Source organism: Colletes gigas, unplaced genomic scaffold (assembly GCF_013123115.1).
Source record: "Colletes gigas isolate AHSC1104 unplaced genomic scaffold, ASM1312311v1 Colletes_gigas_Sc00017, whole genome shotgun sequence".
In the NCBI taxonomy this organism is placed as follows: domain Eukaryota; kingdom Metazoa; phylum Arthropoda; class Insecta; order Hymenoptera; family Colletidae; genus Colletes; species Colletes gigas.
The window spans coordinates 58916-72453 of record NW_025106646.1 but is presented as its reverse complement, the minus strand read 5'-3'; the positions used below and the strand labels follow the sequence as shown (position 1 = coordinate 72453).

Genomic DNA, 13538 nt, shown 5'->3' with positions numbered 1-13538 from the left:
TATTTAAATTTTCCAATGTTATTATCATAATAACTTATCATAATTTTAGAGCCTGGATTGCATTTACTAATTTTATTCCAGACAGATACATATACAGGGTGTTCGACCACCCTTGGGAAAAATTTTAATGGGAGATTCTTGAGGCCAAAATAAGACAAAAATCAAGGATACTAATTTGTTGATTGAGGCTTCGTTAAAGAGTTATAGAAACATTTCCGGCCACAGAGTATATTTTCGGTAAAGAATTTTTTTCTCGAAAGTACATAGGATTTCGGGGGTATGTCTATTCACCAAAAATGATTGTGATAGACCCCCTCAACAGAAAATAATTTTTTCAGAACGATTTAAAATTTTTTTCTTTCCCCAAAAAATTTAGGCACCTACCCCCTGTCGATTTTTCTTAAAAATTCGTTTTTAATTGGTAATAAATTTGTTTGGCGCTGTACGGAAATGTTGTCTAATACTTTTTTGTAGGTATCCATAAGCTCTACTTCCAAACTAAATTTTAATGAGATCCATTGGCTATTGTAGAAGTTATGGCCGTTTGAAAATTGTGCCACTGTTATGGGATTTTTCTAACTTTTCGGAGTCAAGGAACAACTTTTCGAATATCCTTGGAATTCCTACATATTCTTCACTAAAATACGCGTTGTTTGCCTTTTGAAACATTAAAATCCTCCAATCCGTTCAAAAGTTATGATGTTTTAAACATATGGATGAATTTTCAGTGGAACATGTCAATGGTATGGTCAGACCTGAAATTTTCGGTAATGAATTTTTTTCTCGAAACTTCGTAGGATTTCGGGGGTATGTCTATTCACCAAAAATGATTCTAATTGACTCCCGCAATCGAAAATAATTTTTCTGCGAATGATTTGAAATTTTTTAATTTAATTTTTTAATAACTTTTTAACGAAGCTTCAATCAACAAATTGATATTCTTGAATTTCGTCTTATTTTGGCCTCTAGAATCTCTTATTAAAATTTTCCCCAAGGGTGGCCGAATACCCTGTATAACAAAATTATTCTCTTATATTTTTTTTTACTCAGAAAAGTGAGCGTTCTACTTTCCAAAAATTCCTTTACTTTGACAATCTCTTTTCGACATTAGTACGAATAATGGATACTTTATTGTACCTGTTTCTAACGTTGTTTTTCTTGTTAGGTATCATGCTTTCTGTGTCAGAATGTGCCTTTTTCAAATTGGTCTGTTCTTTTCTACGATGTTTCTTGAGTTCTGTGATTATCATGCGTTGAACGATGGCGTTCAAGTTTTCCTCCTCTTTACCATAATTCTCGGCTACCCTGTCAAAGATTTGACTTTCACGACGCGCAACTCGTGTAATGACAAAGAAGAACAAACAGTTTCCTTCTTAGAAATTTAATAACAGATGTTGCTAAAATCACTATGATCATGTTTTTTTCCTTTCCCTTTCAAAAGTTAGAATTAGAAAGCGTTAAATAATACATTCAAACTAATGTCATTCTACTTTCGATCATTTTGAGCTATCGTTTCAACGTTAAATTCCAATTAAATTCGAGATTATTGCAGTTTCTCCTCTTGACACAAATATTATCATTATGCTCAAAAAAGGCTGTACGATGCTGTTGATTTTGTATTCCTTTTCTAATTTATTAGACTAAAATTGTGTATCTTAGGTATGAAACTTCCAAAGAAACTTGATACTTTAAATTGTTTAATAACAAAGAGATTAATCTGATAGTTATTTTGTGCAACAAGGATAGAAATGCAAGACAAGTCGAAAGAAGCAGAAAAGTTGGACAAAGTATTGATACCACATCGCGCGATAAACGCGTCTAATTGTGTGTTGCTTTTAATTGACTTACGGTCGAACCACGGAAATAGTTGATTCAGCATCACGATCACTTTTCGGCGAATTCGCGTCTGGAAGCGGTCCAAATACTTCCCCTTCTTCTTTCTCTTCCTCGTGAAACGACGTTTCGTTCTTACCGGAATGCATTATAGATTTTTCTTCTGTACAATTTGCTTCTTTTTCTGGGAATATTCCAAACTGTTCGCCGAGATAATCGCCCTCCTTCCGAGAGCATATTTCAGTATCCTTTTGGAGGGAATTTAAACGTTCCTCGAATCTATCAAGAGCCATCTTTGAATGATCTTCGCCGTCCAACAAAGTTGCTTCGCGATTGTCTTCCTTCTCTTTCTCGGTGGATTCGTTTTCGCGGAGTTGCGCGGATATCTCTGTACCGCACGCTTTCGAAGGGATCGTTTCATCGTTCGAAGATCCGTTCCATTTCGCCTCAGACTTATTACTTTCTTGGAAAACCGAAACAGGAGACTTTTCTGCCACAGAATTACTCGATACCGTTTCTGGGCGTTCTTCGGTTTTCATTTTCGTATCCACTGAATGGATCTCCGACTCTTCATTCGAATTACTTCTCCCAATTTCTAAACGAGCCACGAATTTATTCAGCGAACAGACTTCGTCGTTGGAGGATCCATCGACTCTATTTTTACGTTCAACGCACGAATCGTTCCAGATTGTTTTCGATACGACTTGGTCGTTTCTAAATTTTTCCTCCGACTGATTTCCATCTCTCGATTCAAACTTGGCAGAGTTTTCTTCGATAGTTACATTCTCTGTGCTTGTTTTTCGAGGAATCAATCGCTTCAGACTGTTTGTTTCATTCGCGAAGACGTCATGCTCGAGCTGTTCATACGTGTTTTCAAAACTCTTTCTCGCTTTGATACTATCGTTTGAATCTCTATTTAATAAACTTCCCATCAATGTTTCATTTTCAATTCTTCTCTCGATCTTAATTCCTTGCCTTGTTCCAGAAGCGTCGCAGATTTCCTGTAAATCCTCAAAATGATTTTTCGAATTCGTCAGAAAATATTCAGGCACATCTTTAAGAATTTCTTCGAGCAAATTATAGTCATCGATAGTGACCGACGAAGATACATGCAAGCTCGATTGCGATTCTGAAACCCTGAAACCGATGTTTTGGAGATAAAAGTTCCGTTAATTTCGGACGAATCGTAATTTCATTAATTATTAGTATATGTAATACGAAATTTTAATCGATAACCACGAAATAACTTTTTTGAAACAATTTAGTCACTAAATTTATACACCACTCAAAGGTAATATTTCTAATCATTATATGTTTCTGATAAATATTGGCACGATTAAAATAATCTCTTAACTCTCGTAGAACTTTAAAATTCTATTCTCAAAGTATGTGTTCGTCTAATTTAGAAATTGCCATGCTTTCGTCGTAGTCATGAAAACGATGAGATTTGAGAACCTAAAATTCGCCAGAGCGGAAAGGAAACCGCGCAATTGGGGCGATACAATCAATTAAATTCAATTGCGGGGTACCCACGCGTGCGAACGGGCTTACGGGACAAAATCGGCGTAATTACACTCGTTCACGACGAGGGTCTTTGCCAAAAATTGATTTCCTTCGGGGTGGTAATCCATTGGGAGTTTTCTCGAGTCTGAACGATCTTCCGTTGATTCCTTGGATCTTGACTTCGTCGCCTCGTGTGAGGACGATCGCCATGGAACGTTCAACAAGCTCAGAAACACCGTCCACGCCAAAATCGAGACCAGACAGTGGCAGATTAGAAAAAAAATCAGATCTTCGTGCCCTAAAAATTCTAACGCTTGCATAGCAGCAGAGACGTTACAGATTCTTACAAGAATTTTTCCATGGTATTTCGAGAAAGTTTTAACAACACATTTTCGAGAATCACTACACGATTAATTTCTTTTTCAACGAAACATCGATTTCACATTTTTTCACATCTGTTTGGACGATATATGTAGGTTATGAAGAAATTGAAATTTCGAGAATCGAGACATCGATTTGCGAATGTTTCGATCGGAATATTCTAAGAATTAGACCCAAGTGTAAACTATGTAGATAATCGAAATGACCTCTTTAACGAAATCGGATAAACGTGATATGTTCAATGTAGCATCATTGAAACAATAATCATAAATTACTCTGAGTTATGGGTAGATTTACGGTTAAAGATGTTAAAGAACAAATTGTTTATAATTCAACAAATGTCAGGACTCAAGAGATCTTTCTGAATGTAGTGAGGCTAAGTCATATAATAAAACTGAAATATACTGAAATATAAATGCAATGTCGTTAATAAACAGTATGAAAAATAACGGACAACACGCTCAAATGAGTTCGAGAAAGTAATATTAAATTTAATTATGTTCATCTGTGTTACGTACACATTTTCTTCAGCAAGCGCACAAGCTCGTTGATTGAAAAATCATGCACGAGCAAATGAACTTTTAAGCAAATTATTTCCACAGTCTCTGTTGATTTGCATAAACCCATGGTGCTTTCTGTGCTCGGCTTACGGAAAAGAGGAGAGAGAGAAAAATGATTGGGGCCTGTGTAAAAATCAAATAAACGATGCTTGTAATTTTAAACGCTCAACCACGGCCCAGCTGCAATTAATTCCTTGCTACCATCCACATTGTTTTTTCAACGAATATGAATATAAATATTCAAACGCATGCAAATCAAATCCGTCGCGCTGTAACGTACAACCTGTGTCGTGATCTGTCGTTCCTAACAGGAAGTGAAATTTCATGTTGGTTGCGAGAGAAGGTTTATTCGAAAGGAACAAAGTTCAATGTGTATGAAAAAGGTAAAAAATGTGAAAAAGTAATATTTCAAACGAATTTTAAAAATATTTGAGAACTACAGTTTAATCGTTTACTGTATACAAATTTAAGAAAACAAAAACCACGATACTTTTTAGATGTTTTCACTGATACTGAAGCTGACTCGAACCAAAGATTCACAATAAAATACGTTATTCGACTGAAACAAGTAAGTGTTAATCTCATAATTACTACACGTGACTTCTGTTGTGAATTCTTTCATTTCATTTCCTACACTTTCTGTTCTTAAGAGTGTCTTTTAGGGTTCTAATAGATCATTATTACCATCAAAGGAGGAGCTTCCTAAAGTGTTTGAAACCACTACTCTAGTATACTTAGCATCTAGCATCACACATGTAACTAGAAAAATAGTAAGACAGTAGTTCCTAACACCGAAGCATTATAAAGAATGAATACAATATGTGACTTCATTTTTGTTTCTTTCTCGATGACGAATATTTGCAATCAAATGGTGGCCACTGATAGCTGGGCACGAGTGTTGCTTTTGTATCGTTCGTGTTCAAAGTGATATTGAGTAGCGCGTACATCCTTTAATCTACACGCATCACGTATACGTGACGTTGACGATTCGAGGACGCCCTTCAACGTCAAACGCATACTCGGGCAGGCAGGACTCTCTAATGAAGTGTCCTGCCTGGTCGAGAATCTCCGTTGCATATCGTTTCCCTGTTACTAGCAAACACAGTTACAGTCGCCGTATCTCTCTAACGACCACGTCGAATGCTTTTAACTAGGTTGGACGGTTTCTCGTAACTCAGGCGCATGTCGAGGCTCCCTGCTCATCTCCGAGTACGCCGTAAGTCACACCCTATAATGTGACGTTTATCCGTGCGATCCACCATAAATAAGTCTCGTTCCCAACGATTTCATGCTCTGCTGATCTTCGAAGAATCGTAATGTGACCATAAATTTGGGAAGATCTACGATAATGAGAGCTCGAATTAGGGTTGCCGTAGAACAACATGTCGGATCTTTTACATAACACTTGGGAAAAGTTATAGGTAGTTTAAATTTCTAACGTGACATTTAATACGCTCAGACCGTGGACTCGTATATTCCGTGGATTTTCGAAATTTTCAACGAAGGAGAAATCGAACCGATCATTCGTGTAATAATTTAATCGTTAGAATGGAAGAGCCAATGTTCTTTTATACTTAGATAACTACCTTTGACGCTCGTTTCTCAACATGCTTTTGCTCCAACATCATCACTGCCTACATAACTTCTAAGCTACTTACGTCAAATCTGATATAAACTTTATCGTTTCTACTTGGAAGAAGTTCATTACTCTTTCCAACGAACTGACACACGCTGCTACAAAGAAAGTGTAACTACGTGATGACAACCGTGAGGCCAGGATACGTAACAAGTAAATAGATTGCTTGCCCGAAGCTGTAAAAACAAAACTCGTGACTAACTGAAACAAGGAAACAAATAGGGGGCCATCTGTCAGAAGTCCGAGACAGACGAAATGAAAATGGTAAACCCGAAGAATCGATATAACATAAAACACTCGAATCATATCGTAAATCACTCATGGTTATTCTTCGTTACCAAAAAAATACGGAAACGATAACAATGTAAACGTAAATCATACTGGAAGATAATTTTGAGAACTCCGGCGAGCAAAGGACTTCACGCCGCCAAGACAACCAAGGAGAGAAATGTTTCCCAAGCGACGACGTTCTCTCGGAATCGTTCCCCAAATTCACCGAAATCTTGCATGAGACGAAGGAACGAGAAAAAGTACTCGAGCTCGGAGGAAAAGCAAGTGGCATATTACTCGTTCCAAAGGCGGGCCTCTTAGGAGCACTTAGCGAGGCGTATGAAAAATTTCATGCATACAAATGTACGAGTAAAAACGACGAGGCTTTTGGCAAGGAATTAATACAAGAGGGCAAAGAATTACGCGGGAGAGAGAAAGAGAACGCGCGCGAACGAAAGAAAGCGAGAGAGGGAGGAGGGCGAAATACTACGATTCTCACAAAAAGTATTGGCCTGATTACGAGAGCAACATAATTTCTGTCTTCCAGACGGCGCCGAGACAGACGCGGTTCAGGCGATCTTGGCCAGATATCTACAGAGACGTCTACAGGGTTCTCAGCTGTCGACGCCGCCGCCACCAGCGGTCTTCTTCAGTAACAATAACCAAGCCAGAGTGAGGCAAGCTGCTCAAAGGTCGACCAGCAATGCCTTGCCGAGGAACGTCAGCGTGAAAGAGAGGAGGGAGCACGCCGAGGATTACGAAGATTACGAGGACGACCTTGAGGGCTTCGAGGACAGTGAGAGGAGCAGGACCAGATTCGATCTGTTTGCCGGTAAATGCTTGAGCATGAACATGGTTCACCTTCGATCTGCCGGGTGACTTTTTCACGGTATACATACTTGCTGGTTTCGAGCTCGCGGTTTCTCTTCCCTTCGCGACAAGCCTGGGGCGTTTACGTTTATCAGACACGTTGACATTTGGCCGGAGGAAATTAACTTTTTTCAAATATATAAAACTGATAAAATAGCAAACTTCTTAAAATTTTATATAATGTTAGTAGCATTGTTTTATAACTCATCAGAACTGCTGGAACAGATTCTTCTGTCACATTTCTATTTCGTAGGACATAGTCGTGGGACTGTACAGATCTCTCGTTAGAAATATTTTAATCCGTTAAATGTCCAATGTTGCTTTGTATTGTAATTGAACATTCTATATATTATTTTCTTCACTAATATAGTATGAAATGATGATGAACTCTTATGGAAGTAATAGGTTATTGTATATTTGAAATTTTAAAGAACGAGTTTTCAGGCTATACACAAATGTCAAATAAGAAAGAAGACACGATCAGAATAGAATGCAAAAATCAGTGTTTGCTATAGTATAGTATAGTATAGTTACAATACTATTAAGGTAAGTTTGTTCTAAAGAAAGAACATTATAGGTTCATAAATTAAATCGTAGAAAAAGGGTTAAGTAGATAAGTACAGGTTGTTGAGATTGAATAATTTTGAGGACGGTAAAAAAGAAACTACAACCCTGTTCCCGAGGACGTACAACTACAGCCAGGTGTTAAGCCAACCTGTGGATAATTCACCGCAATCACCCGCGACACAGTTTACGAGTTACTTACAAGGTTTAACGTAATCCAGCATATTATGCCGTATGTTCCTCTCCTTGCCTTTTCTCGCGAAAACTGTGATCGTAGATGTCACGAATCCCCAGTTAACCTCTCGCGCTCAGACCCAACTTCCCTCCAACGTGTATGTCCAATTGCTTGTCCGCGATTATCGCGCTTGAGTCGGTTGGATCGTTATTTAACTAGTTGTCCCAGTTGTTGCGCGTAAAATACAAGACAGATGGATTATCGGGCGAATCCGCGTAACCGTGGCGGACGGATAATCAAATAAAACTTCGGGCAATCGGGCCAATCAAAGATAACGCGAGCCAGGTAGAACAACGCGGATATCGGGACATTAATGTCTGAATACTCGTTCGAGACCATGCTCGTTACGCACACGGAATAACACAGGTCGTTGCAGCGCTGACGACCGCTTCCGTCGAAACGACGCGGAATTATTGCGGTCGTTCGGCACGCGACGCTGTAGGAAAAATTACCGCCACGAGTGGACGCGAGCAGCGTGAATTTCGCAATCGGTTCTCGAGGAAGGAGTTTCAGTATTCTCTGGAGGAAGAAAGTCCTTTGAAAACATGACACGCACTCGTACACGATAGCATTCGAGCGTTTGCGAACTTTTAATAAATAATACAACAATGCTTGGATAACCGCGAGTTATTTTCGGTTGGACTTTTTCGTTTTAAAAATATACTAGAGTAATAAATTTTGATTTATACTTTTTGTAACTTCGATAACAAAACCTTTGCTCCCAAAGGCAACCCTTTAGGGTTAGAATAAGGGTGTGAGAACAGAGTAACAGGCCTCGAGGAATACAATTGTGGATGATTACGAGAAATAAGAATACATCTATGGCGAAACGTAGGCTGAGGAATCATGACTATGTCATTTTGCAACCATCAGGTTGGATGATGTTCGTTCTTCTTTCTGGGGGTGTAGATCCTCTAGGGTGGTTCATGGTCAGTTATTGGTACATTTGCCTTATTGTACGTTGCCGTATACGACGAAATTACCCACCTGCTGTGGTGTAATGTGATAACAAGGGTGTAGAGAAGCGTGCATTGACGTCCTGATGCCGCTACGCTTCAGCTTCTGTTCCGGGGCTGAACCGTTCCGAGCCGTGTTGAATCGTTCAACACCGAACACGGGCACCGTATTGGCTGCATGCTTCAGATCCCGCATGTTGGTTCCTACGCAGGGAATGCGTTCGTCCGTCACAAATGCTGCTCTCGGCCCGCTCGTTCACGGCTTCCTGTGCATTTCTCCATCGAACAAGACGGATTTACGTCGCACCGCTTCATCCACGCTGGCTGGCTGGCGGGGATTCCGATCGCGCCGTATAATCGAGCGACATTTGCCTCGCTGACGTTTCACCTTTCGTCGAAAATGGAAGCCGAAGAACGCAGATCAATGATCTCTAGTATAAATTCTCGTCTTACTTGATCATCAAACTTGTCAAGTGTAGTTAACATAGTACGTGGACGTAAGTTCTTCCAAAGACTTCGCTCCCCCGAATGTCTCTTTAAAGAATCCGTTAATGGATTCCGCTTTACAAATGAAAAGTAATCGGAAGTTTACGAATAAATCTAAAATTTCTATTCGTTATTCTTGAATAAAATTTACTTGACTCTGACCTTAACTACGAAACGCGTTATATTTGTAGCACAATAAACCAGAAGTAATTTGTAGCTATTATGAAATTGGAAGACTTTAATGACATCCCCAGTTGTCAATTTTACAACACGGCGATGTGTAAAAATCAAAAGAATAACTGAAAAATTTACATCTGTTAATATATATATATATATCACTCTAACAGTTCGAACTTAAAAAAGCGTACAAAGAATTCTGTACCGTACAGAATTAGTATAAATATTACTTACTGAGTATTTTCCTACGTGTAGTTCTTACCGAATTGAATCGATTATTCTTGTCACGTTACGAATTAATTCTTACCCAGTGAGCGGTTTCCAAATTAAATCTAACCCATAGCATACCAATTACTTCTGTACGCATTCTAGAAGGAAGCCTTAAGTCTGACTTTTATTTTTTAAACTATTTTATGCAAGAAAAACTTTCGCCCGAAAGCTATTATTTATACAGCTAATCTAATTCGATAGAATTTTAAATAAAACGTAATTAGGAAGGAAAATTATGCAAGACTGTGCAACTTGTTCAAGTAACGTTCTCGATCAGCTATTGTTTTACTTACAATTAGTATTTAACGAGAGAAGTTGCTAAATTTCGTACACGCGAGTGAAGCATAATTTTTTAATTAGACATTGTTATAGCTTGCCTTCAATTTTCTAAAGGTTTGTTCATGGTTCTCGTAATATTTTGTACTTCGTTAAATAAACCGTAACCAAAATGTTTTCGTCAAGAATGAAAACTGGAGCTTCCACCTCGTCGTTCAGATTTCAGTTTCTTCGGAAAGTTCATAAAGGTCGTAGAAACTTCCGTTTTACTCTGAATTTTAGGTATTTGAAAACTTCGATGAAACGAGAAAAATTTCTCGAAATCCTACACGAAAATTATAACACGTAATACCTAAAACATTTTCCTATAATATGTGAAATATTTCTACGGAACAGATAGGAATAATCTGTCAGAGCTTCTGATCTAGTAGCTACAAAAAAATACATCGTAAAATAGATTTCAATTCTGTTAATGAAATAAAATTTCAATACCTTTGATATATTTAATAATGCAAAAACTGTGCTTAGGAAAATAGGCAAACGTATCAGTGAACATCCAGTGGAAAACTAAACGCGATTCGGTCGTTGTAATGGATCGACGGGTCTTTAGAAACGAAAGAAAGAAGCTGGAATCCAGAAACACGGATTGACATGTATGCAAACGTGATCTGCATCGTATCAATTTTTTTTTTTATTAACGGGATCATAGTACTTTTTCAGTGTCGCCCGCCCTCCTTCTCTATGTTCGATGATTTAAACTCCGTGAATTCGATATACCAGCCGGGTCCTGTCGTGGTTTTAATTGAGCGCAAGGGATTTCGATATTCGTCGGATGCAATATGCAATCGAACGACCTATCCAATCAAATCCTTGTGTACCGTCGATTGCACGCGGGTTCAACGACAGCCGCGTCGACTTGTTGATAAGTTTTATTTGTTGCTCGATGTTCCTACCCCTCCTCCTTCATCCCTTGTCTTCTCGCTGGTCTCATTCGACGTTCATCCAATTAAATGTTCGCGGACTGTTTCCTCGTAAACTATTACCCTGCGATTCTTCTTCCAACTTTATTGCGTCCGTTTGCTGGTAAATTGTTTAATTCCGTTTCACCTGCTGATATATGTATATTGGAATCAAATAGACGTACAATTTTGCAGTACGAGGGAACAGATGCTCGCTTGTATTCTACACGTGTTAAAACGTAAAAAAATCCATCAATCCATGGTAACAAATACCAATCACCGTCTTTAACATTCGTTACATTTACGATTAAAGTACACTGTAGTTAAACAATTTGAAGTACCCGATATTTATAGGAATATAATTTATACTATTTCGTATTAGAACATTAGATATGCGTTGCATCGCAAACCGTAGTATACGGCAACCAAACTTGCCAGGCTCGGCACTGGCACTGCCATAAACCTCCCCCATAGTAACCACTTGAAACACCAGACGCGCGGAGTTCTGGAATTTTCCTGCAACACTGACTTTCTCGCAAAGTTTTCACCCCCCCAAATTCCACTGTTCCCTCCACCAGCAACCGATCCTTCGTTAAGGGGTGGTTTCGATCTAGAACTTCCAAACATTCTATTTTTTGTTGTTACGTTTGTCGTAAAACCTTTAAAACGCGAGTTCTAAAAATTTATCATTTTTTCGTTTTGAACCATACACGAGTGCAAATATTTCGCTCCCTCAGTTCGTCCAAAGGAAGTGTGTCAAATGTGTTTGCTGTATTTCGTTCTCCATCGCTCGAAAGTTTTCTTTGGCCCGCGGCAGGTCGGAAATTAACAGATATGCAGCAGTGTTTGCACAGATTCGAGCGGAGAAAAGTTGCGAAGAAAAGTGCAGACGCTGCATGAACTTTCAAAGGTCGTTTAACCTCTACGCCTGCCACGTGATTGGAAAATCGTGTTGGTTCTTGGAGGTACTAGAGTTCATCTGTCTCGTATTATGTGGAACGTGAGTAAACTTTTGACAACCTTAAAGGTACTGCATACGACAGTATTGTCGATAAATACCGATAATCTGCATACATCGAATTGAATAATAGTAAAGTTATAGTAACGGAGTCTGGAAAACTATCATAAGATTTAAACAATTTATTTGAAATAGTTTAATTTGAGTTAATCAACCCGAACAAGAATAAATAGATTGTCATTGAACGTTCATTATGTATTACATTTCGTTTTACTTATTTTTACTTGCATTATCGACATCTTGACGATACTATAAACGCGCCCTACATACATCTTGATAAGTTATCGATACTTTATCGATAATCGTTAATAGTGTTTCTAAAGTGCCTTGCGCAAACAAGTGGAAAATAGATTCTGTCGTTCAATGCAGCACTGCTGTTATTCATTGCATTATCGTGTCATATTAATTGCTTGTTCAGAGGCGTTTCACGCAGAATGCATATTTATAAAATGACATTTCATTCTTTATTATACAGAAGTTAATACACTGCATAATGGGGTGCGAAATTGATGTGCGAAACGCATTTTGCATGAGTAAATGCGTAACTTGTTAGCTGTTGCTGCCGCCGGTAAAACTTTATCGCGGCTGACACGTAGGAAAGACGTGTTTTCATTTTCATATTTCATTGTCGTACCTAATGCGCACCGTGATTCGAAGTACTGGGACGAGCCATAGCTTTCCCTATAACGAGTAAGTGGAAATAAAAGAAAATAATGGAGAAAAAATTTGCTCGACTTTATGACATCTGTCCTTTGAACACGTTTTTCCATGCATAAAATAGCTGTATATACTTTTAGAACTTTTCCATATTCTAAAGTAAATCGTGTAATAAAATGTAAAACCAGTGTTGTACACTGTTTAAAACGCTTTTCGAAATATTTCAAGCTACTAGCACCCATCAGAAAATATTTTTTTGGAAATGTTCGATTCGTTTGCGATATAACCGTGCAATTACGTGGATTGGTTGAATCACGTTCGACCGTGCATACGGAATATGCGCTCCAAAAGCGGCCTAATCGCATAAAACAGTGGTGAAATTTCAAATAGATCCGATATTCGCTCATCTCCTGTCAGCCGGCTGACCCACCATATCGTTCCGTCGTTTCCTCGACAGTTGACAGGCATTAATAATTATCCATCCACGCGTACGATGCGCGTCGATGCACATTCATATTCGATCCGGGCGAATAATGGTCATTTTCTGTTGTTCCAAGCTCGTTTGTAAAGTAATTGGATCGAAAACATACTGTAATTCGTTTAAATGCTTTGGCTGATCGCGGTTCAATTAAAGACATCCGATTTTCCCTTAAGTAAAGGAAAATAATAAACTTTTATACTGTTTACTACTTTTTCGAATTCCTACCTGAAATAATTGTATGGTAAACGACCAGAACTTTTCAGTGAACCTAATATTTTCAAGGTTCAATTTAAATATTTTATACATTATACATGTGTTCGTGATAAAATGTAATTTAACGCGACTTCTCAGAATTTCAATGTTATCTGGTACGTAACGATTGGACAACGAGGAATTCCATTAACTT

At 38.3% G+C, this 13538-nt stretch overlaps 1 protein-coding gene across 1 annotated transcript in view; it reads left to right on the top strand.

Moving 5' to 3' along the window:
• The window catches only part of LOC122400332, a 119557-nt gene that overhangs the window by 66682 nt on the left and 39337 nt on the right, over positions 1-13538 (top strand). The window contains exon 3 of the mRNA XM_043401731.1: positions 6731-7015. Coding sequence (XP_043257666.1) covers positions 6731-7015 — 285 coding nt within the window. The remainder of the gene's footprint in view (positions 1-6730; positions 7016-13538) is intronic.